At 49.9% G+C, this 27149-nt stretch overlaps 1 protein-coding gene and 2 non-coding genes across 15 annotated transcripts in view; 1 reads left to right on the top strand and 2 right to left on the bottom strand.

The window, feature by feature from the left end:
* LOC109283187 (collagen alpha-1(VII) chain) overlaps nt 1-27149 on the top strand; it is a 202802-nt gene that overhangs the window by 6816 nt on the left and 168837 nt on the right. For all 13 annotated transcript variants that reach the window (XM_059725736.1, XM_059725738.1, XM_059725732.1 and 10 more), the window contains exons 2-5: nt 17506-17640; nt 24393-24573; nt 25711-25870; nt 26969-27062. In XM_059725736.1, the coding sequence (XP_059581719.1) occupies nt 17565-17640; nt 24393-24573; nt 25711-25870; nt 26969-27062 (511 nt within the window). In that variant the 5' untranslated portion in view covers nt 17506-17564. The remainder of the gene's footprint in view (nt 1-17505; nt 17641-24392; nt 24574-25710; nt 25871-26968; nt 27063-27149) is intronic.
* TRNAQ-UUG (transfer RNA glutamine (anticodon UUG)) lies at nt 9660-9731 on the bottom strand. The gene has a single exon. It is a non-coding gene; the product is annotated as a tRNA-Gln (tRNA).
* TRNAQ-UUG (transfer RNA glutamine (anticodon UUG)) lies at nt 14802-14873 on the bottom strand. The gene has a single exon. It is a non-coding gene; the product is annotated as a tRNA-Gln (tRNA).

The raw sequence follows: 27149 nt of genomic DNA, 5'->3' as shown, positions 1-27149 counted from the left end.
CTCAGCTTGTCTTCTTTTGAGAGTTGCTTTTTGCAGCTGGAAGGAGAGGATTGAATAAGGCTACCCCAGGTCATGGTCATCCATGGTGGGATGTGATACACCGAGGCAGGGATTGTACAGCGGCCCCCTCCCCTGGAGGACGAGCCATATAAATCCCGCACTAGCGAGCGGTTGACACAGTTCTCATGGGACGCATTGAGATGCTAATCCAGCTAAATTTCCCCCCAGTCCCCAGCTCTCCTGGCATTTGCGGGGAAAACAATAGCCCTCTGGTCTCAACCTCAAGTTCGTGGGACAGCAATGTTGCCAAGGCCCCCTGGGTCACTGCCTGCAGACAATCCAGGCATGTTCAGCTGGGTGTCGGAGTGGAAAATAGGCTTCCTTCAGCTCTCACTCCGTCTTCTTTTATTGAACAGCCAAGCAGGGCTCCCCCCAGCCCCTTCCCATTAGCAGGCAGTGCAGCCCCTTTAAATCAGGGAATCAATGGCATTTAAGGAAGAAAATATACTTTCTCAAAGTCCTCGCTCTGCGAGAAGAGGAATCGTTTACCCATTTTGCAAGGAGCAGCAGTTTCTGGCAGCTGCTGACCTTGCCTTTTCAGCGGGCTCCGTGCTACAGTGCGTCTCGCGGTAGATATAATGCTCTTCGGAGGCAGGAGCTTAGTTGTGAACATCCCTATGTTTCATGGCAGGGAAGGCGCCTGGTGACAAGGGGCCCGAACCCCCACTGGGGTAAACTGATGTGGTTAATGGGCTACTCCAAGGACGTACCGTAGAGCAGGAGCATTGTGGGACACAGCAGTGTAAGCTTCCTCCAGCCCCCTCCTAGAGGTGGGTATGAAAGGGGGTGATGGCAATATGCTGATTATTTCATGATCTGTCTCTCAGCTGGGACTTTGCTGTGCTATTGGCTCCTGTGACGTAGCCATCTGTGTGATGGATGACGGAGTTCGGTCCCTCAGCTGATCCTGTTTAGTCCTAATGGGATTTCATGCAAAGCCTTCCCCCGGACTCAAGCTCCACCAGCTTTTCCTGGGTTTCTTATTTCCCCCTGTGACCGACAGCCCCCTAGACTCTCTTTGCTGTATCCCAGAAGTCTAGTCGGCCAAGCAAAACCAGTTGCAACCGTTCGGCAAGCTTCAATGAGCATTTCAGCAGACAATGCTTTTGGATGGTGACAGCTTGGTGCACATCATTGTTTCCTTCCCCGGCCATCACTGCAACAGTCTGCCCATATGGGATCCTGGTGTGGCGCTCGTAGAGTGACATGATCCAGGTGTCCCACTGCAAAAACACACGGTAGGCTGCATAGAGCTGGAAGGGGCCATTTTCCTATGGGGACAATGGGCCTATTCTCAGTGCATTAGCTTGGTGCATGGTGATCCCTGAATCTGTTCCCTGCTGTACACCTCATTCTGTGTGTAACCATGGGCGAGTCCTTCAGATGTGTCTGCAGAGGTGACCCCTGCTTAGCGCTCTTAATTGGTTCCTGAAAAACCGAGCGTTGAGCAAAACCGGCAGTTTTTGACGACCCAAGATGGTGACCGCGAGTGTTTTTAATGACCCAATGGTGACCACGAGCATTATAACGAAACTTGCTGAGCACTAAGTGGAATCTAGTATCAACTGAAAGTGAGAGTTATAGCAAAATAACGCTAAGTGATACGGCGTTAAGTGGGGCTGGCCTGTATTGCTTCTAAAACGCCCTTGCAAATGCTATTGACAGGCATAGTCCTGCCCACCCCCCTCCTAGCCTGTGGCCACATCTATGTGAGATGCTTATTGTGCGGTAGCTCATTATTACTGTGCAGTGGCGTCACGGGGCATGAACCATGATGCGACGCCACTGTGCAGTAGTAACAAGCTATTACGGCACAATGGTAACAAGATACTGCGCAGTCAGTGTCCCCAGGAAGCCGTGCAGAGATGCTACTGTGCAGTAGTGACTGTGTAGTCAGAGTCTCATGTAGACGTGGCTTGTATGTGCCAGACCTGGAGGTCAATTGGCACCAAACCTGGAAACGAGTGTGCCCTCAAGATGACTTGGCTGCCTCATTTCTGGGTTTGGTGAGTGTGGAGGAGAACTGGGTGGGTGGGCTTTGCAAGAGCACTGTGGAACCAGTATGGATGCTCCTATACTGCCTCGGTTCTCCCACCACTGAAATGGGGATAATCGCGGTGCTCTAGCTTTCGGGAGAATTGTGAGGATACCTTGAGGCCCGCGAGATGGTCAGGCATTGTGTAGAGGCAGCCATATTAGTACTAGCCATGGGTAGACATCGGGTGTAGGTGAGTGGTCAAGTGCTTTGCACGGTGCCTTGTTTACTGCATCGCTCTGGGGCCTTTTCCAGCTTCCTGGAGCTGGTGCTGCTGCTGCTGCAGGTTTACTTGTCCCTCTAGGCAGGGATCCATGCGGAGCTGGATGAACTTCCTACATCACTGTCGGATCAGAGGTGGTCAGACGTGACCGGCAGCCCTTTGTGCATGAGAACATCCTTCCAGCGATCTGTGCTGTCAACTGGAGTGGAAATGTCATTCCCAATCCACCCTCTAGATATAAATCAACTGACATTATCCAATGCATCCTCTTTCCCTCATGCCTGTTCTGACAAGCTGGGAGGCCTGTAGCCAGCTTAGATGCTTTCCTAAGAGCTGCCTTGCCAATGTTCCTACTTTCTGCATTTCCTTTGTGTCTTTCTCCAAGCAATGTCTGAGCTGTGAATACTACGCTGGATATCGCACCAACAGGCATTGCCTGTTTCCGGATTCAAACCTGCAGATTTTTATTCATCTCATCGGTCCTTATCTAGGCAAGCACTTCCAATGGGCTTCACTCTCCATTGATTTGCACCTACGTCTTCATTCACACCTATCCAAAAGGGGTAGAAATGCCATCGGTCGTGTTTAAGTGCCATTTCATACCTACATTGCACAGGTTCAAATGGCTAAGCAAGATGTAGAATAGTGAAGGACAGGACCATTGATATCAGCTAGATGTCCCCTCTGAGTAAAGGGCATGAGCTTAGCAGTGTCTCTGAAGAGAGCTAAGACCTGCTGCACTCATGACGTTTTTATTGTTGGGTTATTTGTAAGTGCCAGCCTGTGTATGCCTGTTAGACTCAACCCCTGCGTCTAAATGAGGTTTAGGATAAGTAAGAGTAGGCACGTCTACATGTGCATTAATGAGCCATTATTACTGTGCATTAAGTTTAGTACCAGGTACTAATTCAATGCACAGCAACTGGCTCTACTGTGCAGTAGTGCTGGCATATAGTCTTTTAGTGATGCTAATGTGCAGTAGATTAATTCATAGCTGTTGCCACGACGAACTAATGCGCAGTAGTAACTAGTCTACTATGCATTTAGCATCTCATGTAGACGTGCCCAGCAATTGATAACTGACAAGAATGCGTAATGGAAGGGCCGGTTTCAGAGCCCGCTGCCAGCTGGCCTGTCCGTTCGGCCTTGGACACTGGCACCCTGGAGAATTTAAGCATCTGGTGCTGAGCAAGGTACAGAACAACGTAACTGGATATGAATCACATTTTTTCCTATTCCCTGGAGTCATATTATTTATTTATAATGCCGCTTGCCAGTGAGGGCTGTTCCAGCAAGTTATAATATCATGCTTGTGTTGCGTTTGCCTTTTAGGAGATCCTCTCTCTCTCTGTAATAGCTTACTACTGCTGCCAGTTCATGGGTGGAGGTCCATTAGTGTCAATGGCAGAGCTCTGCATTTTGCTGGGGGATACAGATACTGCTAATGTTGTGCCTGGCGTCATTGCAGTAGTTCTTCACAAGCATGTGTAATTTTATGTACTGTATTGATGGAAAGGCCCATCCTCCAGATAATGCAGCAGATGGAAGCCAGGCTCAGCTAAGTCTCTTCTATATGATTTCACATATTTGGAGCCCATAAAGCTGTGGGTATTTATTATCTAGCTATGCCCAGCACGTCCTGAGAAAAGCTGCTGAGATATATTTCAGAGGTGTTTCATGGAGCCCTTGGGATTTCTCAAGGATGTGAGTTCATCTTGGACCCTCTCAAGTACCTGGGCGCTAACGGCCATTGCTTTCAATAAGAGGTGGGCATCGAAACACTACTGAGGACCGGAGCCATCATGACAGGTAATTTCTGACATCCTCCAAGATCACTGCTGGCACAGACATTCATTGCACCTCTACCCTCCATACAGCTTAGTACTAAAACTTTGGTGTCGTTGTTGGTTGGCTGTAAATCAGCTTAGCTGCGTTCAAGCTAATGGAGCTGCATGTGAGGATGTAGCCCATTGAATTGGCCTGGGGGGTTGTACTGAAGCTCACAGGTGGCTCGTGCATCATCCGTTTGTTGCAGACGGAGTTTGCGGGCTCTGAAAAATCACTATTTTAATATTGGTTTACAAAAACACTGCAAATGCCTTATTCGCAGTACATATAAAGACAGTGATTATAATTTAAAAAAACCACATTAAACATAACCCACAACATTTTGACCCCGGGGTCTTGTTTCTATCAGGCAAGAATAACTCATGCCTGACTTCACCGTGGTCCTCCTTAAGAAACCGTGTTTCTCAAGGGTTGGGGATGACGTCAGTGAACTCTGGAGCAAATCATCTCTGCTCGTAGAAGCAGGGGAGGTGGCAAATAGTGGAATTGCTTACCATACCTAAATATTTCCAAGTAAAATGGCAGTGCTGGAACGTTTCTGCTGAGTTATGGATGTGGAACTGGAAAAATGAGAAAACCTTTATGACATACTATAAGCCAAGGCTCTGATCTTGCAAGCCCACCTGTGCTACAGGGTTATATACTATTTAGCCATTATATTTCTCTCTGCATTGCAGACGGCAGGGTAGATCTGCAGCGGAGAGACCAGCGTTGTTCAACTTCAAAGCACCGGGGGGGTGGCTATACGCCACATCAGTCATGGGTCCCGGTTCAGCACCGTACCTAGACTCCCGGTGGTCCCGGGTGAACTTTTAGTATCGGGCGCTGCTTTATCAGATATAATTATAATAATAAAAAAAATTGCTATTTTTGGGTCACCTTTCAGTCTGGACCCCAGTTGGCTGCCTGTTTCACCCATGCCTGTGCCCGGCCCTGCCCGGGTTGCACATTGCGGGGGGCTAGATGCTGTGGGGGCCGACACCATGTATGTTCCTGGCACCACAACTGCACACAGCCCCCGCACCAATGGGAGCACTCATCCTCGCTGCCACGTGTTAGTAAGAGCCCCCCACCCTCCACTGGAGCAGTGTGAGCCCATCCCCTCCCTGCTGCACAAGCACCCTCGCTGCCGCCACCGCGTGAGCAACCTCATCCCTGCTGCAAAACCTTACTCTATCTATCTCTGATCGAGTCAGTCTATACGGTACACATCTGCCTGCCTTCTGCCTGCCTTTCCACTAACATAGCTAACTACCTCTCTCTGCATCATACATGTTTCCAGGCTGGATATGGCTTTTTTTTGTGGTTTCTGTTATTTGGGAGAGAGACAGCTGAAGCTCAAACTATTCATTTACCCACCGTCTGTAGCTGTTTCTTGCTGTAGTGCTTGCTGTTTAAGAGGCTGTCATGCCACAGGCCAAGACAGGGTGTCTTTTTATGCACACGTGCATGTGATTAGGACCGGAGGAATGTCTAAAATAAAAATTAAAGAAGCATATAAGCCTATAAACAGATGATAACGCTGGTCAGAAAGAGTGCAGTGTCAACAGAATGGGGCTTGAGAAGTATCCATTGAATCCTATCCTTTTTAGGAGGGTTGGAGCAATGGCGTAGCCAGGATGATCCAGGAAATCTGCAAGAAATGAAGTTTTTCTTACCAAAAAAACCTTGTTTATCTTTTATAGATCTGTTCCCGAGATTTTTACTTTCTTTTCCAAAGAAAATTGTTCCATGAAAAAAGAAAGAAGGAATGAAAAGTGTTAAAAAAAAATTCTATGTATTGCAAAAGTATTGATGGGAGCAGACCAGAGTGGGCAATCCTTATATATAAAGAGCAGTAATTGTCATTTCCCATACAGGAATATGACCTGCTTGTGCCTCCATGGAGTTATATTCACCCCCCTCAAACCTGACATGACCGAGAGCGGTGTCAGGCTTGATAGAGCATGGAGGTGATTTGTTTAAGGGACTGTAAAAACAGAGAAGTTGCCCCAATAAATTATTTACTGCAGGGCAGTAAAAGATCAAGGAAATTGTTCAGATTCCATCGAAAGCCTTGAACTTTATGGAGGTCAAGTCCCCACCCCCACCAGCTTTCTCTGAAAATTTTATGGGGCACCATCGCTGCCTTTGAAATGGGGACTTCTGGGCGTCTGCATCTGCGAATGAATTTTGTAAAACCTGCTTTTCTCTTGTCTCGTGGTTTACGATGTTTTATATGAATATCGTGAAAGAATCTAGATCCCCTCCCAGCTCCTAAGGATACAGAAAATAAGAGTCCCTCCCTTAGAGAGATTACAGTCCATCAGATGAGGAGGAGCAGGGAGATGAGACAGATAGGTCTTGCAAATTTAAAAATAAAAGGAATATAAAGTACTAGAAAGTGCGTGTTGTCCCTAGCCCATTTGAGAACAGTTATCACAGCTATCTAGCTAGCCTCGAAGTGCAGTTTTCTGTATGCATTGTATTAAATGCTGTCCTTTGCTAAAAGATGGCATCTCCTGTCCTGTATGGAGTCTATGGGAACGACAGCACTAGGATGGCTGGGTCTTATCCGCTGAAATGTTGTGTGCCAAGCATGTGGGCAAGTCTTCATACACTCTAGGATCAGGCTGAACCCTCTTTGGTCCATTTTCTTTGAACCTCACTGAAATGTCCACGTGGGCCCAGGAGGACAGAAACCAGCAAGCTTGGTCATGTTGCATTTACTGTATCATTTGCGGTGGCATGCTAGTGACATAAATCCGTTTTTACTGCCTACCCTGGAGGCGGCCCTGTCTTTCTGCTTTAGTGGCATAAATTACAACAAAAAAGTGTATGGATTGGCCTTTATTTTTTGCATGTTGACCTGATGAGACTCTTCACATAGCTGATTCAAGCCTGGTTTCTTTTACCCATCTAGTCTGATTCCTGCCGTACAAAGCACTCTGATCCCTGGCACATGTGCAGGGCAGGAGGCATGATTTGGGGATTAGGATTAGATCCCAATCACACTCTTCTACTTGCCAGTAGAAAGATCCTGGGCTCCCTCCACACCAGCAACTTGAAAGCCCAAAGCCTGCAAGTCCAGGGCTGGGACCAATTGTCATCTGACTGTCAGCTCCAGCCTGGGACCTGCTACGCATTCAATTTAAGGTGTCATGCAGACCAGCCACAAAAATGCTCTACATTATATGTGGGACGTTTTTATGACTAGTTTGCCATTCATTAGCACTTTACATTGAGTGCACATGTAGCGCCCTTACCATTTATGCCACCGTTAACACACTAATTATGGCATAAATGTGTAGAGGAGGCCCTTGATACAGAGCCTTCTCAGTGGTTGACAGGGAAGCAGTCAACATTGTGGGCGTGCATGGATGAAGTATTTACACTGTTGTAATGAGTGTAAAAAAAAAGTAGACAGTTAACACTAAACCTGAGGCAATGTCACCGTATCTGGCAGAGATTTATCCTGAAAAGAATCAGGGATTGACCTCTACTGGTACAAGTTACGCTGATTTAAGTTTTGTGTGTCTGCCTGCGTTCATCCTGCGGCAGCTGTTTGCTAAAGGCAAACAGACCACTACATTTTCTAGCGTACCACACACTCCCAAATAAGACACGCACCTTGTTCTGGGAAGCATAATAAAGAAAATAAATTTTTTCCAGAGTCATGGCCAAAATCTGACCTTGTAGAGCAGGGGCAGAGACTCATCTTCAGCTCACTGACCCTCCTTTGGCTGCTCAGCTAAAAGCTATTACTAATTCAGCAGCAGATCAGAGAAGGCAAAAAAACGATGACACTGAAGAGTGGAGAGAGGGGAAAAGAAACACAGCTCTCTGGCAACCAATTCAGTGCCTCCATGCTTCCATTCCAGCACAGAAACCAGCTTCCCGTCTTCAGACACACCCCAATTTTGGAAGGCTTATGTTTGAGGGGAAGGGTACATGTGCTATGTGTGTGTATATAGTATTTGTACCTGCTTTCTTGTCATCAGGCACATCTACACGGCACCGTATGGTGACATAGTAACATGCTACATCACCGTACCACACACTACAGCAATGTAGCGATCACGTGTATCTACACGTGATTGCCAGCTATGTGACTGTAACAGCACAATCCCTGGGTGTAGTGCACAGCTACTGCAACGTAGCACCAAAATCTAAGTGTGCGCTGCTTGCATGGTACAGGAACTACCCATACTGCCCTGTGCTTTAGTACTTCCAGAAGGCACCTGGGAAGCCCCGTGCTGGAGCTGGTTGCCTTCCCCGCTTCTTGCCATGCAGGTCCCCAGACTCAGCCAGGAGTGGAGGGTTCCCTGCCCTCTGCTTCCCTGCAGAGTACAGCATGGGGCTTCCCTTGGTGCCACTTGAGTGTGGGAGCTGCAGGTGTGCTGCACGGAGCCCCCACGATAGAGGCGGCTGGACAGGCTGCACTCCTTGTCCCCTGTGCAGTGCTGGCTGGAGCCATGCCCCACTATGAACCAGCGCCTGAGCTGGGCATCAGCACCCTGAATGCCCCTGCCTGCTGCTGCTGCCCACCATGGGGGATGCACACCATGTGGGGGAGTGTTTGGAGGGGTCCCTCACACCCCACAAATATAACACCCCACAAATCTCGCACACCCACACCCAGTCCCCACATCCCCCACCGACATAGACACACCTCAACATACCCTATGCCCTGCCCCACACACAGCCACACCCCACCCCACCATACACAAACACATCCCCATCATACACAAACACATCCCCACCATGCACACACATACACCCCCACCCCATCATACACAAACACATCCCCACTATACACACACCCCCGCACTCCACCATACACATACCCTCCCTGCACCTCACTTAACACTCACACCCAACCACACCTCCCCCCACACAATATACAAGAGTAAGACTTTATTTTTCAGTTTTTATGCAATCCCCTCTATATAGACTATGCAAACACAATTTATGGCAAAAATATGTTTTGTAATAACATTAAAATATGTTATAGTAAGCCTTTGACTTTTAGTGCATGATTTGGTTTTTTTCTGGTTCTAAGACGGCAACCCCCTCTCCCAGCAGGAGTATTGAAGGGTGGGGGCAACAGGAGGGACTTCCTGTGGCAAAGGTAAAGGGTTAGGGGGTGGGACTTCTGGTCCTAATATGGCAACTGGGGGTGGGGCAACTGTCAAAGGGCGGGGCTACCCATATGGCCATTCACATCTCACCAAAACTCATTAGGTAGCCCTCCAGGCAAAATAATTTCCCATCCCTGGTCTAGCTCCATTCTTTTTGCAACCCCCTGCAGGGAGTTGAAGGCTGCTATTAAATCCCCCTCAGTCTTCTCTTCTCCAGACTAAATGGGTGCACTTCCCTCGATCTACTGGCAGCACTCCTACCAATGCAACCTAGCCTTCTTGGTAACAAGGACACACTACTGGCTCATGTTCAGCTTATTGTCCACTGTCACCCCTAGGTCCTTTTCTGCAGAGCAGCTGCATAAAATGTAACAGGCTCTACTGAGATTTGAACTCAGATTGCTGGATTCAAAGTCCAGAGTGCTAACCATTACACCACAGAACCAGAGTGTCTTAATTTCACAACTCTGCCATCTCCAGCCTCCCTCTCCTTTCAGTAGAGCAATATTTTTGGGCAAAAATAATGTGTGTGGAGCAGCAGGAGAGGACAAGATGGTGGTGCCTTCTCAAAAAAACCCAGGCTTTTCAGAGACATTTTCTGTGTGTTGGATATGTGCATTGGGGGAAAGGGAGATGTAACTGCTCAAAACAGGGGTGGGCAAAATGGCAGATCTGGTCTGCAGCTGGACTCTATTTCCTAGCAGTCCCTGCCCACGTGGCTCCTGGCCGCTGCCCATGGTGACAGCGTGGGGCTGTGACAGTGCAGAACCACAGAATCGGGACTCTGCCTTGGCCCCAGCCCTGGCTCCATGCTGTCATGGCCCTGTGATGCTGGGGTCTCCATGGCGAATGCCCGGGAGCCATGTCGGTAGGGTGTGCAGGTGGGTAGGGAGCTGCTCCAGGCCTGGGGCTGGGATGCTTTGCTGGCGACAGCATGGTAAACCCATGCTTGCAGCAGGGGCATGCAGGCAGTGGATCATGGCTGTGCCCCGGCCCTGCACAATCACCACCCCATGATCCTGGGGTCTCCCCAGCTCTGCCTGTCCAACTTGCTCCCAGCTGCGGCCCCATCCCAGCCATTCTGCCACGTGCGGGTCCCACCCTTGGAGATAGGTGTGGGGCAAATGGACTGGGGTGCATAGGCAGCAGGGCTGGATCCAGTGGCAGCAACCAGAAGGAGCTGCCACGGCAAGGATTGCTGGGAAATGGAGTCTGCCACAGGCCGGATTTGGCCCGTGGGCCAGATTTTGCCCATCCTGTCTCGAAATCTGCACTGGCTGATTGTGCAATGGGAAGGTGTAAGAGAGTGCAGGCCCTTTAGAGATCTAGGGGCTGCTTGCAGGAGAGGTGCAGGTGGAGGGGATCAGGCTGCTGGGTGGATCCCCAGCTGGGGACTTGAAAAGGTGGAACTGAAAGAGAGCCGGGAAGCAGAAGGTGCTTGTGGGAGGTGGGACTTCAATAGCCTGAAGGGAAGAAAGGTACTGGTTGTTTTACAGCCTGGAGAAAGGCTTGGTTTTGTTTTAGCCTGAAGGGGGAAAAGGCTTTTTTTCTTTGTTTGACCTTTTCTAAGGAGGACTTTGAATATAGGACCGGGTTTTGGAACTGAAAAGGAAGTGTGGATGTGACTGGAGTGATATGAGCTGGGAGAAGGCATGGCCAGCTCACATAAGATCACTTGCATTTTCTTTTAACAGATGTTGACTGGGAGAAACCTTTTCTCCTCCAGGTATCGGAGCCCTGAATATGCTGATGCAATGTGTTTCACCTCCCACTTTTGCTTTCATGACCTGTCCCATATAATTGTTTCAAGGGGTCTCCCTGCAAACTTTGTACATGTGTTTAGCACAGGCAAATAGGTAGCTGCTAGGTAACAATTCATGTAGTGTGTGTGAGCATGTAATACCCTGGATCCCTTGCTGCCATTCAATGCATCTAATCTGGTGGGTCTGGATCTTGCTTATTCACTGTCGTTCATCTCCTTACACCTGCCTGAAGTGGGCATGAAACAAGTGTTTGATTAGGCAATGTTTTTATACAGTCTTCCTCCCTTGGGTGTCATGCAGACACAGCAGGGCGAACTCACTTTTTGGAACTATGTAATTTTGCAGCCCTGCCTCCCTCTCCCCTTTCCTCTTCTCTACAGTTCAATTAGACCTTTTTAATAGCATCCTTTTTTGCATGTATTTGGATTGAAATGCTTAAAGACTGCAAACATGAAAAAGAGATTTTTAACCCCTACACGTCTCAAACATTTCCCTATATAATAGCACTTCGGGTTATTGAAATAGAAAACTATAGATAACTCTACACTTCCCTTAACTTTGCTAATAAGCACCGAACGGTGTCTTTCCAGTCGTTTTGATTTCCTGGGGCTTGGACTTGGATGCTGCAGCACTTGGATTTAACTTCTCCATCCCTGAGGTCATGGAGAGGGGTTCAGTCTGAGAGCTACGGTGCCTCTATCCCACAAGCTGAAGAAGTGAAAGCAGTAGGAGGTTGTCACCCTGTAGCGGCCTCACTGTTGGGTCACCTTGACACACGTCTTGGCAGAGCCTCATATAAACATTACAAGGAGGTTTCTTGTTTCCTTTAAAAACCTGTTTAGAATTGAAAACTAAAGATAACAAAGGAAACCAGGATTTTCAGCACACTGGGCTTGCCCCCTTGGAAGGGTTGAGTATCTGGTGGGATGTAGGTCCCATGGCCCTGTTGAGGTTGGAGGTGGGAGGTAGGACAGCCCTGTTTAAGGCTGCTTCAAGGACTGCAGTGGGGAATATAACGTACCGGGCTGCACAGTATTACTGTGCTATGTTGTTACTATACTGTACTGCACAGGGGCAGAGTGCTTATGGCTCCAGCTCCAGAGCTGTGAGTTCAAATCCTGCTTCGGACTTGCACCAATGGCTCTACCTGGTCAACTCACCTGTAAACGGGCACCTGGTTAACTCAGCTGGATGGCTCAAATCCAAGGCAGCCGGTTGGGGTGCTGGCCATGTCCCCTGCTTCTGTGCAGTGATTGTCCCCTAATCATGATGGCTGGAGGACCACTGACCTTTTTGGCTACTAAGGTTATTTTAATGAATCTTCCTAATACCCCCAATGGCAACCTTCAGCGGGGAGGGGGGAAGTGAGGCATGGCGCTGATGTGTATCTCCAAGAAGTGCCGGGAAGACAACTCAGGAGGTTGTGAGTCCTACTCCTATGTTCAATTCAGTAACAGGAGGGAGTCCGAAAATCCTCTCAGGAGATCTTCATCTATGAAGTTGGATCTCTAGGAACACTTGCAAGTGATACCTTTGCCCCAGTCAAGCTTAAGAGTGGGACAGAGACTATATTGTGCATTTAATACAAGAACAATACAATATGGGAAGGGAAACACTGTCTTTGCAGGGGACTTCCACCATATACCTCATAAATAGATGAAGGTTATGCTCTTTGACTTCCAGCTGAATGTGTCACAACCCAAAGTTGTGAGTTTTTGTTTGTGTGTGCTTCGGCAACGCTAAATTATGTTCCCGCTAGAATTACAGCTTCCTTGCACGGCGGAGTTCTCCGCTGCGGGGGAGGACTCCGGTGCAACGGGGAATTTCCCACCAGATTTGTGGCCTTCTTTGCATGGTGCATTTCTTTTGCATCGCAGAGATGCACGGTGCAAAGGAGTTCCTGCCATTTGTATGGGAGTTCGTGCCACATTATTGGCCAACCCTAATATATGCACACGTAATGGCTAGCGATTGGCTTGCTAGCCGTATAAAGTGCTTGGGTGGCTTCCGCCCAAGTTGGAGAGAAATCACTTGGAGAGAAATCACTTAGAGCATGAAGATCTCTAAGCGCTGCAGATCCTCATGGACCCAACGCATTTCTTAAGCAGGCAACAGAGGTCTGATCAGCCTCTGGCCTCTCCCTGTCACCGAGCGCAATCCTAGACGTATCCCTTTCCTATATACTCAGTTTTCGAACCCACAGAGATTTAACAACTCCGAGGGCCTGAGAACCAAACAGAGCCCACGGAGCTTCGACAACTCTGTGGGAAAGAAATTGCCGAACCCGCAGAGCCTTAACAACTCCAGGACCAAAGAACCAAATTTGTCGTAGGCCTCCAACGAGGATTTAAGCAGAGCTGCACCTGGAAACTGTCCAGCCTACACCGCGACCATCTTGGGTGTAAGTAAATAATCTTTCAATCAACCATTACGCCTCTGTGACTAATTCTAGCCCGTGTGTGCCTTGCCGCTGCACGGTCTCCTCCGACCCCGCATGCCCGGGCTGCTGGCCACAGCCCGCGTGTGCAAAGACGGGCCCGGCTCGCCCCCGGCCCGCACAGAATGATAGGACTGTTGGAGATGAATTTGCTGCCTACCATCCAGATGTGCATGCATTTTCTTTCATTTAATTGCATGAGGATGACTGCTGGCTACTACTGGAAGGCAACATGGGCATTCTGCATTAAATGTTCTGTATGAAGGGTGTGCATAAATGCAAGGCAGTGACTGGGTCAGCAGGAGATCAGCCCATTGCAATGGACTGAATGGCGTAGATGTGCACCTCTGCCCCTTTGAATAGAATTAGATCACCCGAACTAGCAGGAACTCTGCCCTGTGTATCTACACCTCTCAGGTGCTTTTGGAGAGATCTCTCCCTAGAAGTTTTAAAGATGGTAGCCCCCTGGTTTCTGTGAATTGCAAGAGGACGTGGTTGGTAATGCCGCGAGGCCCAAACAGTTCTGTGGATCACTGCCCTATTGCAGTGATTCTCAACCAGGGTGCTACGGTGCACCCGGAGGTGCCTTGACATCTTCGCGGGTATGCTGCAGGCTGCCACACAATCTTAGCACTGTTCAATGTGCAAACCTGATTCACAAGATAAATCCAGAGACTTCAAATAGGGATCCATAGGGTCAAAAACATGGTTGTTGTGTCTCAGTTTTTAAATCTTAAAGGCTTTGGCTACCCAGGCCTTCAAAACCTGCAAGGACAGAGAGTCCACTGCCTCTCTGGGTAACCTGTTCTAGTGCTTTATAGCCCTCCTAGTGAGAAAACTTTTCCTAATATCCAACCTAAACTTTCCTTGCTGTCATCTGCCCCCACTGAGATCAGACCAGCTCCATCCTCTTTTGAACCCCCCTGCAGAGAGGTGAAGGCTGCTATTCAATCCCCCCTCAATCTTCTCTTCTCCAGACTAAATAATCCCAGTTCCTTCAGCCTCTCCTCACCAGTCACATCTCCCAGCCCCTGAAACATTTTCATTGCCCTCCACTGGACCCTTTCTAACTTATCCACATCCTTTCTGTAGTGGGGGGCCCAAAACTGGGCACAGGACTCCAGATGCGGACTCCCCAGTGCTGAATAGGGGAGAAGAATCATTTCCCTCCATCTGCTGCCAACGCTCCTACCGATGCAGCCCAGGATGCCATTAGCCTTCTTGCAACAAGGGCACAGTGCTGGCTCTTATCCATCTTATTTTGTCCACTGTCACCCCAGGTCCTTTTCTGCAGAGCTGCTGCTTAAAATGAAACTGGTTCTGCTGAGACTTGAACTCAGATTGCTGGATTCAAAGTCCAGAGTGCTAACCATTACACCACAGAACCAGTTATAAAACCATACTCCTGACCTGATTGTCCTGGTTAACAGCTAAGGTCATTCCAGCCTCCCTCTCCCTTCAGCAGAACAATACTTTTGGACAAAAATAATGTGTATGGAGCAGCAGGAGAGGACAAGATAGTGGTGCCTTCTCAAAAATACCCAGGTTTTTCAGGGACAATTCCTGAGTGTTGTATATTGTCTGCAGCAGGGGTGCTTAACCACTGCCCACGGGCCAGATCCGGGCTGTGGCTCTGTGTCATCTAGCCTGCAGGGCTCCCCACAGGTCCAGGGGAGTGGTGTCACCACCTCCTTGCTGCCAAATCTTGGGACCTGTTGGGAGCCCGAGCCCTGCACACTGGATCCGGTGCCTGATCCCTGTGCGCAGGGATGGGTAGAGGTGCTGCTGTGCCCAGGATCCAATCCCAGCATGTCGGGAGTGGAGGAGGGTGGTCCTGGGCCTCCAGGACCCAATCCTGTGTGTGAGGGGTGGTACCAGACCCCCCAGGACCCAATCCTAGCATGAGAGGGGAGGGAGGGGGGCAGTACTAGTCCCCTCCCAACCCAATCTGGGCACACAGGGGAGCAGAAGGGGGTGGTGGCAGGTCTCCTGCATTCAATCCTGGTGCATGGGGCATGGCCCAGGGCTTGATCCAGATTGCAGATGGGCCCCATGCTATTCCTATGGCCCGCGTGGCTGAAAGGTTGAGCACTGCTGATCTAGAGGGGCATAAATGATGAGCAGCACTTGGAAGGTCTGGCCAAGTTGTGGCCCCCACCATGCTAAGTGCTGTACAGACACAGGGGGTGTGTCTACACATGCTGATTTAATGCACATCAGCCATTTTTAAGGTGCACCAAGGGCGCAGGTCTACCTGTGCGTGCCCTTAATGCACCTTAAAAATGGTGATTTTAGGCTATTTGTGCGTAAGTTTGATACCTGCAAAAGCAGGCGTGAATAGCTAAAGTGCCTTAGCACCCATGTAGAGGCACTGAGGCACTTTAGTGTTGTGTATGTCAACTGACTTGGGGCTAACTTTAGTCCCAAATCGGTCCGCTCACCTCGCTAATGCACCTGAGCGCATGCATGTGTAGATGCGTGCCTAAATCTCCTTAATGCGCATTAGGCAAATGCGCATTAAGTTTAGGTTCGTGTAAAAGCACGTGTACACATGCCCAGGGTGTACAAGTTCCAACCTAAAAAAGCTGGTGGTTGAAACGGGTCAGGCTCAGTGCCCTTCATGCCCTATTACAGAAGGGGAACTGAGGCACAGAGGTGCCTGAGGGACATGTCAGAGCTGTGAAGGGCCCCTGGAGTCCCTGAGCCCCGCCTGTGCAGAATGACTTTCCTGTATTTGTATTTAGAAGATACCTCTGGGGGATTTTTTGTGTACGGCCAAGCAATCTCTATAGCAACAGGCATGTTGCAAGCACATTTTGATAGGTAAGGCTTATAGGGCAGGAGCAGGTTAACTGCTAGGCAACAACAACCTAATGTTCTGAGCAATTAAGAACAATGAGAGAGAAGCAGCAAAGCAATTAAGCAGCAGCTGAGTTGTCTGGTTTTTGCAAACTTTCCAGTCACGCCTATAGTAATACACTGAGGCTGATCTGCCTTCTCGTGGCCTGCACCTGAAGCCAGAGGTGGCTACTGCAGTCGACACGTCCCCACCACCATCCCGAGGAGACTCGATCATTGTCCTTTCTCGTTTTGCTGGTTTCCTTCACCTCGAATCATTTTAGACTGAAGCTGCAGGCATCAGCAGCTTTATTAAACATTAATGTGTCCCTGGGATTGCATATTTATTTGCTATAGGGAACAATCCTGCCCTGGCTGAGAGCTAGGCTGGATGAAGTAATAGATCTTCCTTTTCTTTAATGGCTATAATTCCCACCGTGGCTCGGTCCATAGCTGCTGCTGAAGCCCGCTCAGCATGGCACAACCAGGTGATGCTTGCAATAGGAGAGGACTGTCTTATAGCCCATTAAAACAAATACATCCCTTCTGGCAATGCTGTCTATGTTGCAGTTATTGCTACTGAGAGGAAAGATGCTGCAGCCCTAACGAGCAATCAGCATTTGTTATGGGATTCTGCAAACTGGCTGTGGACAGTGTCCCGTGTTTCCCAGGCCTGCTTCTCCGCAGCACTCAGACTGCCCGCAAAGTGGCTCATTTTAGCAGTTTTCAGGCAGCAAGATTTAGGGACCCCAAAGGCTAGTTGTAAATGAGACTAATAAGAAGCTGAGTGAATTGCTGTAAGCAGCAGTGTCACTGCGGCGTCTACCTGTTCAAACTGCAGCGATCCTTCCTTCCTATAAGAGCAATGGCTCTCCTTAGGGTTGCCCAAGAGTTTCCATTCTCAGCACCCCTTTCCTTTGCAATGCCAACATACCCCTTTGGACATGAAATGGATCCTGTTTGGCTTCTGCTGGGGGAACCAGCATCCAGATGCTAAAGAGTGAAGATGCCATAGACGTTGGCTTGCCTTGGTGGCCTTGCAGGGTTAAAATGGAGGCCCAGTGGCTGGGCTGAGTACCAGAAGCTTTCATTGCCCCTGCTGTGCCTCTTATGGCTGTGAGGATTTTGCACTCACTCTCGCTAACTTTAAATTTGCCTCAACCCCTGCTTCTCTCTTGCAGATCAACGTCGTTTTGGACCGCTCGATCACGGTGGTTACTGAAGAGGAAGCCACGGGAAGATGAGATTGTCATATGCTGAGCTACTCACTGTAGCAGCCCTCCTGGCGCAGTACAGGACCGTGGCTGTGCATGAAGGTGTGTGGATAGCACGCGGTTTCCAACCGCATCAGAAGCAGGGTAGCAAAGGGCTCAGGCATTGCACGCGGCAGAGGCATGCAGAGAAGGAAATGCCTTTTCCAGGTTGCCGCAACTGTTGCTGAAATAGGCTGAGGCTGCAGACACGCCCCAAGGTCACCCATAAGGAGCCAACCTGGTGCCCCTAGTGTCAAAGCCTTGGGCCTCTATGGCTCGAACAGAAGAGGGTGAAAAGCTGGTCGAGATAGTGGCCAGCAGGAGCGACTAGGAGGAGATAGGCTCAGACCCCTCCTGTTGTGTAGGGTTCGACTGGCAATGGAAGAGGTCCATAGGAACAGCCAACTTCAGAGCCACCTAACTTAGTGACCCGCCAATGGCCAGGATCAGATACCAGCCCTTACACTAGGCAGACACAGGGGAACCTACCCCCACGTGTGTCTTATCTGTAGCTCCAATCCTTAGGATAAATCCGCCTCCATGTGAATGAGACATTGGTGGTGCTACGCCCTTGGGGCTTGGCTTGACTTCTTGCTGCCTTTTCTTAGTACCTCACAGAGTCATCTGGGAGGCCCAGAATAACACCAGGGCTCATATTCTTCTTTACCCATGGTTTCCAGTGTCTCCCAGTTGATTTGGGTCCACACAAATGGCATTTAAAAGTTGCCGAAGAATGCAAGCCCAGGAGCTCTGGTTGAGAAGGGCGAGGGGCGTTGCTGGGTCGCTGCTGAGGTCTGGGAAAGGCGGTGGCTGCTTTGATCTGCTTGTTTTTTGCACTCACCCCAGGACACCCAGCCCTGGACTAGCAGCTCAGCAGGGCTGTTCTCCAGCAGCAAAGCTGGCCCGTATCCCCACCTCCCCTTGGCTCGCAGCACCGGTGGGCAAGGGGTGTGCAGAGGGAGGCACTGGGCAGGGAATCCAGGGGGAAGCTGCAGTAGTGCCCCAGGTAGGTTAGCTAAGCCTCTGCAGAGGATGTTTGTCCCTCTTGGGCCCCATCTGAAGCTCCCCAGTCCAGGTATTGCTCTGCCAACCCTCACGGCAGGCACTTGGTGCTGCGATTCCCCAGGGTATATGCTGCTAGCAGCCCAGAACAGAGCAATGGGACATGACTCTCGTGGTCTGATGCTCCACATCTTCCCCTCCTGCATAGTACAAATTAGATCTAGGGATAACCCATAGCACACCAGTGAAGCCTGCATTGCATTCCCCAAATGGGGCTTGTCCAGCAGTGGATAACAGCCTACTATTGCTGCAAGCCAGGCGTATTATTTCTTTGGCAGTGCTGTGGGCATGAAGCTCTGGTGTTTAAACCCTGCTAGTATAGGGGGGAACAATCAACGCACATGAGATCGATTGGATTTTTAAAATTTACTTGGTGGGATCTTCATTATTTTTGCAAGCTGTCTTGGGGAGAAGGGAAGGAACAGCTAATCCCAGGTCCTACAGGGTTCCCGTGGGGCTCTCTGGGAATGCCAGGATCCACCTGCTGGGATCCACCTGCCAGGATTGGGCCCGAGGCTATTAAGGAAGGGCCTGGAGCCCTCCGTAAAATCAGCAAGGAGTTAATAGAAGCTTTGGAATCGGCTACAAAATTAACTTGATTAAATTCCCGCCTGTCAATTAAGCCAATATATTTGGCCATAATGCTATTTAATTCAGAGCCTTAAACAGTGCAATAAATCAACGTTTACGGATGTCTCGCGCAAACCTGTGATTGATGAAATAGGGTAATTTCGGAGGTGCATGGAAAATTTCAAATAAAATCATATCCCCCTGTGATTAATATAGCTGTCTGCATCGGGATTTGCTCCAGAAGGTACCAATCCAAATATGCTTAACATCACATGCTTTCCGTGACAGCTTCAGGCATCTGATCTAAGGCAGCTCAAAGCTCCTGGGTTTTTCCTTGCCAATCTGAGGCTCTGTCCACCCAGGTGCTGTGTGCCTCACTCAGCATCTCGCAAAACAGGCTCCATAGGCCCTTTGGATCGCTGTTGAGAGCAGGACGACACAGCTCCATGCAGAGGGCTTCAGGGGGGCTCATTCGTCATTACTGTGCACCTTGCATCATTGGGTATGCCCGGATGCAAAGTGCGTGCTAGCTAGGATGGCAAGCATTGCCCAGCGCACTGAGTAATAAGAATACATGGTGCAAGTTGGGGATGAATTCGGCCTTTTTTGAAGGAAGGATCAGAAGATAAGGAAGACCCCAGTCTTAGGAGGCAGACACCAGACACCTTTATACTGATGTAAATGTGGAGTGGACCAAAAGTCCACCGCTTTACCCCACCCTAAGTCACTCTGTTTGGGACTCAAGTTGTCCCTGAGCTATTCAGGAGTAACTATATGCCAGTATGGGTGACCTCTGTATCTATGTCATGTGTTTACACCTTTTTTTCAGTTTTATCCCAGGATAGTCCTTTCACTGGGATGTATAGACCCAATGATGAGGCAGTGGGATAGAGCCTCTTGCAGGCACCTACCAAGGGAGAGCAGATTGTCTGTCCACTCCAGCTGCTGGGATTTGCACCGGGGCAAACTCTCGTGCGTAAGCATGGTTTTAAGTAGGTGCATCAATATTTGTCAGATCAGGGCTGAAGTTGCTTGTTCCACAGGGCAGGCTCTTTATGTTGAAGTGAGTAACCATCGTGCTCGGTGCTTCGATTTGCTAAGTGCACGATGCTTTCTCCCAGGGCTGAGATTTTGGAGCCTTCCTAGATAAGATACTTCCATCCTCTTGGGATGATACGGATGACCGATGTACTGGAAAGAACTGAAGAACGTAAGAGCTGTTGTACTGGTTCAGACCAAAGCTTTGTCCAGCCCAGCATCCTGCCCCTGCCAGGCAGATAGTGGATGCTTTAGAGCAGCAGTTCTCAGTCTTTGGCCCCTGGGCTGAATCTGGCCCACGGGGATCCCCGAGGGTGCAGTACTTTGGTGGCGGGGGAGCAGTGGCAGTGTTAATCGCTGCAGTTTCCAGAGGTGCATCCTACTGCCTGCCAGCTGCTGTAGGTGACATTCCTCCCTGCTGTGATGAATAGCCAGGGATGCACCTATTTGCCCAATTCCTTCTGGGACCCGGTTATACAATCAGCTTTTACCACGTCTTGTGGCAGTGAGTTCCTCATCTTAATTATACACTGTATGAAAACCCACTTCCTTTACAGTTATTGTAAACCTGCTGCCTGATAACTTCCTGGGGTGGCTTCGATTGCTAGTGTAATGAGCCATAGGAAAAAAAACAACCCATGATTTCTCTACCTTAGCTCTCTCCCAGACCCTGACTTCAAGTGGGCTCTTCTCCAAGCGAAGAGGCCCAACCTTTTCTGTCTCACCTTGCATGGAAGCTGGTCCCTAGCCCTGAGCACCTGCAAACTCAAGGAGACATGATCCAAAGGATTAGTTGTTTGCACGCCATTGAGCCCGGTGTTGTATTTCCCGTCAGGCTCGATGCACCCCTCCCGGTTAAAGCACAAATAGCAATCAGTGCTTGTTTTGCAGCAAGCAGAATTGCGATCTGAAAGAGCGCAGTCCTTTCCCCGTTGCGGTGAGTAGCACCATTTTATTACGGTAGGGATCGTTGCAGAATTGGCTCCACAATGTCATATAAGTAGCTGGAAAGTAGGATAGCTGGATAAGTAGGAGCAGGATGACTCTGGGGGTGCTTTCTTATACCTGGAAAAGCACAAGACAAGCCAAAGCAAGTCCTTCTGAACTGTTCACTGGTTTATTCGGCTATTAGCAACCAGACAGCATTACCAATAGTAACAACATTAGCAGGGAATACATAGATATACTCGCTACCAGGTGGTGAGGTCTTGGGGTCCTCCGGATCCATCCTCCTAGTCAAGGCAAGCTCCAGACTCCCCCACCTTGGTCCTTTGCGTGGAGGTGTTTTATACAGCTCATAATCATATTCCTGCCCAATCCTGTGAGTTAATGATCTCTTGGCCAATCAGTATTTTGGGACTCTGCAGCACTCCCGGACCAGCCACCTTGCATCTCAGCACTTATACGCTCAAGCCTCTATGGCTTTCTCTAAAGGACCCAGGCCTGTGAGCATGAGGGCAATAGCAGACCCACACCTTGCCAAGGGGCTCAAGTCACTAGCATGGGAAAACGCTGCCAGGAGTAGCTGGTCGGGTATAGATATGTGTCGCTGACCTCAAGAGTGACCCTCTGACACCAAACCAACCCTACAAGAACAAACCAAGGGATGCAGCCCAGGCCTCTCAAACCGGGCAACCAATCATTTGTGCGTCAGTCCAACACTCGTGAGGACGCCGCACAAAAAAAGGAGCCTTTACATAGTCCATGTGAAGCACCATCCAGCTTATGTGCACCTCGGTGATAAGAAGTCAAGAACTGAATGCATCGGAGGGAAACATGTCCGTGCTGGGCATCTCTTCCCACCCTGTGTTAAAACGACGGAGGAAAAAATAGCCCTGTTTGGATTTGTTAATGAATCTGAGCCCTCCGGGACAGTCTTCAGGTTTCTGTCTGGGAAACAGAGTTATTTCAGGTTGCTGAAATATGAAATTCAGTCTGACTAGTGCTTGAAAGCAAAGCCGGCCGTGATGTTCATTGAATGAGGCTCCTGTCCTGCCAGTCGCCTTCCTCCCGGCTGTTTCTGGGGTGGCTCCAGGGTTACAAGGAAAGACCCGGCGGCTTGCTGAGTGCTGTGTTTAAAGCCACCTTGGCATCCTCGGGGACTCCAGCTAGCCGATGGCACTGGGACGGTGCAGGGGGACTGATCCAGAGACTTGTGCATGCTTACAGTAAATGATAGTGTCAAATGGAGTGAATTCAACCCCCGCAATCGAGAAACTCCCCAGGAAATAGATGCTGAACGGGCTCTTCCTGTCACCGGTAATGAAACTAGGCTAGCTTTTTGGGTCACGTCCCTCCAGAAGGAGACAAACCGGGTGGGTTGAGATGGTTCGAAGCCACTTTGAGGCTTCCCCCAAATTCTGGGATGCTCTAGCTTTTGCAACTTTTTTGCCCCTATGGGTTTATTACTCCCCAGGTCTACTCCCCTTGCCCCCCCACTCCTCTCTCCCTTCCCGATCTTTTTGTATTCATCTCATGCTATCTATTGGATAGACAGCTCTGTGCTTATCCTTTCACCGCATCTGATGAATTGAGCTTGGGGTCACGAAAACTGATTCATCTCTGGTTTAGTTAGTCTCTCAGGTGCATCTCTCCCCCACCTTCTGCTTGGCTTCAGACCAACACGGCTACCGACCTATCTATGCTGTAGGGGCCAGTGACATCTGTAGCACAAGTTGGAGCAGCCCAGGGGCAGAGGACGCTATAATTTTCACATGCTTTACATGGCTCTAGAAGTAGCTGCAAGAGCCAGGAGATGGGGTGCCCCGGCTGTGCTCCCCGGGCTGGTGCTGGGGGAATCTCTTGCTAGGATGTCCAGTATTTGTTACAGGAGCCAGGCAGCGGGGTCACACATACCCCAACCCCCACTGTGCAATAGCAGCAGGCTTCTCTCCATATTGCAGAGCAGAAGGAAGTGGCAAATGAAGCGGCCGCAGCATCCGCACCTGCCTGTCAGACCCCTGGCACTGAGCACTCTTGTCTTTCTTGTGGTCCTGGAGGCAGGACCCAAATTGCTCCCAATGGCGGAAGCTGGGTCTGCAGAATCCAATCAACCACCGATGTAATGTGCATCTCCCATGTAGCACCTCTCCCTGCCTGCTCTGCACAGGCCTCTAATGCAATAGAGACGTGGCATGAAGAATGACGCCTGTGCTCGGGGTGTGGGCAGTGATTTATGGGCTGAGCCGAATTTTGCTCACCAGAGAACCCCAGGGTCCCATTTTCCTCCTCCTAATGCAGGTGCAGGACCTGCATAACCTCATTGACTGCCCCAGTAGGAAAGGGGTGGCAATTAGGTTTGCGAGTGAGCTTGCTTGTGTGTCTAACTGAGGGCAGGCGGGATAGAGAGGAAGGAGCATGCAGTGCTAGGCTAGAAGCTCGGGCTGTAGCTCTAGGTTCGGTCCCCTGCTCTGCTACAGGCTTCCTTCGTGACCCCTCGGCAAGTCATTTAGTGGCATGGCTACCATGTCTGCCAAGTGTGCCCACTCCCAGAGGGATCGAGATGCTTTTCTCCTGCTGATCTCAGTGGAATTAGGAGCCTGAGTGCCTTTGGGGATCTGTGCCTTATTCTGTCCATGTATCTGTTTCTATAGAAGTGGGGTGGTAGCACTGCCCTGCTACGGTCATGGGCGCAATACGGTTATGTACTGAGGTAGCCTTGCATCCCTTCATCCTGCAGCTGTGGTGCCATCAGGGCTCCACACTGGTGTTGCACTGGGGGGTTATACACACACCATAGCACAAGTTGTAGCAAAGGAGGTTTAGTTTGGATATTAGGAAAAACTTTCTCAGTAGGAGGGTGGGGAAGCACTGGAACAGGCTACCCAGAGAGGTGGTGGCAGCTCCAGCCTTGGAGGTTTTTAAGACCCGGGTAGACAAAGCCTTGGCTGGGATGATGTAGTTGCGGCTGGTCCTGTTTTGAGCAGGGGTTGGACTAGATGTGTCCTCCTGAGGTCCCTTCCCACCCTCATTTTCTATGACCCTATGACTGATGATGTAGCTGGGGCAGGTCCTGCCTGGAGCAGGGGGTTGGATGAGATGCGACCTCCCGAGCTCCTTTCCAACCCTCATTTTCTATAATTTCTATGATTCTGTCCCAAGCTCTATGGAGTGGACCTCACCCATGTTTGTCCCTCTTCCTGCAGTGTGTGGGACAGCAGAGGTGGCAGATATTTTGTTCCTCATTGGAGGATCCCAGACCCTCGGGGACAAGGACTTCCGAGCCATCCAAGACTTCATCGACAGCGTCATCCGGACCTTCGCGAACGTGGTGCTGGGGAAGGCGGGCATTCGGCTGGGCGTGACACTTTATGGTGAGAAGCCAAGGTGGGTTGAACCTTCATCCCCTGCTGGCATGCAGAGTCTCTAGAGCACCGGGTTGCAACCTTTTTGAGACTCAGGGGCCCCTCAGTAGATTTGGGGAATGACAGCTCTCGTTTGTGAATACAGAAAAATACCAGGGCAATGCTTCTGTCGCAAAGCATCAGAAAGACCACAACAGGCCAGAGTGGTTTTGACACCCTGGACTGTGATTTGAAATGTTTGCATTTATCTTGTGGATCATGTGTAGGTGTTTGCACACCTCCCAGTGCTGATATTGTGCGGCACCCTGCATCACCCTTGAAAGGACGCTGTGACCTCCTGGTGGAGAATTGCTGCTCTAAAGCTTTCACCTCTGCCTGTGTCTGAAGCCGGGGGCTTGTCAGCATGGTTCATAATCCACTAAAAGGCCCACTGCAGTTTAACAAGGAAAGAGGCCTTTGGAAATGCTGGGATGGGAGTAAAAGATCCCATCAAATGCCAGAGTCCTGGCAGCCTTAGCAGCACCTAGGTATGGTGGTATCCTTGTGCAGGCAGAATGGCTTGTAGATAGCCTTGAAGGCATGTCCATCACAAGCCCATACCTGCTCATCCTGTACCCCAGCAGCTGACCAGCTTGCCCCCACAAACTCTGCTGACCCTCAGGGTCTGAGCTCATGGCTCCCCCCAGATCACCCCTTGCTGCATCTGGGTGCTCGGGCAGTGCAGAAACAAGGCTAGGAAGTCCACCATCACTACCTGTTCTCAGGGTCCCACCCTTCTGTACTCCACCTCCCATCTCCACTTCTCCCATAGTACGAGCCAAGCATGGATGGAGAGACAAGTCATTTGCAGATTGCTTCCTAGACGGGCTCCACTTGAGGACTAGGCAGCTGGTTGGCACCCTGTCACTGTTACATGAAAGGCAGCACAAAGGGCAGGTGCATTAAGGTGTGAGGTTCTTTCACCGACCTGGAGCACACTTCACTTTCAGAAGTGGGAGAAGCTGCATGGCCCAATCCCTGCTGTGTGTCACCGGGATAATGATAATTCAACCTCTCATTCACAATCCCCTCGTTTACCACTCCCAGGATGGGGATCGAGTTGGCATTTCATTGTGATAATGAACCTCTCATTCATGATCCCCTCGTTTACCACTCCCAGGATGGGAATCGAGTTGACAGATTCCACCACCATTGAAGAGGTGCTGGAGGCCGTTCGGGACCTCTTGTTCAAAGGGGGAAATGTGAAAATGGGGGATGCCCTGACATTTGTGGCCCGCACGGTGTTCCGCCCAGCGGCGTCGAGGGACGATGCAGCAAAGGTGAGAACCGCAGAATGGCTCCCCTGGTCATCAGTATGGAGGCAACCCAGGACCTCCATCTCTAAATACAGGAGCCTTTGGTGCCTGAGCTGAAGGAGCAGGGAGCTGGTGCTTTGGCCTAGTGGTAAGTGGAAGCTAATTCCTAGTAGATAACTACCCCTCTTTCACTGAGGATTAAACTACTGTGGGTTAACTTCCATTTACCATGGGGTAAAGGTGCGCACTCGGTCAGGAACCACAGAGTACCTGGAGTGCCTGGAGAGTCCTGTCCCCTCTAGCCCCAGGGTAACTTGTTTGTATGTCCAAATGCAAAGACAATGCAAGACAATGTGTATGCCTGGATTTGGCACTAGAGAGGGACAAAAAGCCTTGCTGGGTGGGTGACACCACTGCGGGATTGTGTGTACCTGGTCTCGGGCACAGAGCTCAGCAGAGCCCGGGGGTGATGAGAGTGCCATTGCTGCCCTGCCTTATAGCAGCAGCGCTCTCGTTTCTGTGGCTTATTGTTTTGACGTTAGTCCTAGACCATCCACTTCCACTAACCAAACTACCACATGCTCCCTATAGATAGGAAAGGGGTTTTTATATTCCTTTTTTAGTCCAATCTTGTCAGCGTGCAGACACTCAAAATCTTCTGGGAGGGTCCTACCCAGAGGAAGGACTTGTAGGATAAAGAGTTGCTGACTTTGGCCATCATCTCCAGTCTGGCCATGGATGGACGTTGTTCCTATCTGATGGCTCAGTTGGATGATGCCGATGGCCAGTTGTTTGGTGTCTTTGGTGCAGCTGGAATCCCAGGCTTCTTAGTACTTCTGTTATGCATGGGATTGTTGAGTTGAAACCGTTCTCTCTTCTGGGTCAGAGCTCCCTTCCCTTTGGAGCAGAAGGTGCATGGGGCAGGAAGCTCGCCTGCCTCTGATACCTGTTCTGCGGATAGGCAAACCGCCTCTGCTTTCCAGGGCTGTCAGCCCTGTTCCTTCCTAATCACACTCTCTAAGGATCATCAGCCAGCAGAGCGTGTCAGTCACTCCTGGTACATGCTGCAAATTGCTCATGTTCAACACCTTGTTATCTGGCTGTAACTCTGCTGCTTTGCAGATAGTTATTTTAATAACCGACGGGGACTCTGCCGATTCTGTTGAAGATGCAGCTGTAGCACTGCAGGACGCGGGAGTTACAGTGTTTGCTGTAGGTACGTATGGTAGTGATGAAGACCTCTTTGCGCCTCACCAGAAGATAATCACATGTACAAAACAGGCTGTTCACCAGTGAGTATTGG

This window comes from Alligator mississippiensis, chromosome 4, assembly GCF_030867095.1.
Source record: "Alligator mississippiensis isolate rAllMis1 chromosome 4, rAllMis1, whole genome shotgun sequence".
Taxonomy (NCBI): domain Eukaryota; kingdom Metazoa; phylum Chordata; order Crocodylia; family Alligatoridae; genus Alligator; species Alligator mississippiensis.
Note: the sequence above shows the minus strand (reverse complement) of the source record. Positions and strands in the feature narration are given on the sequence as shown.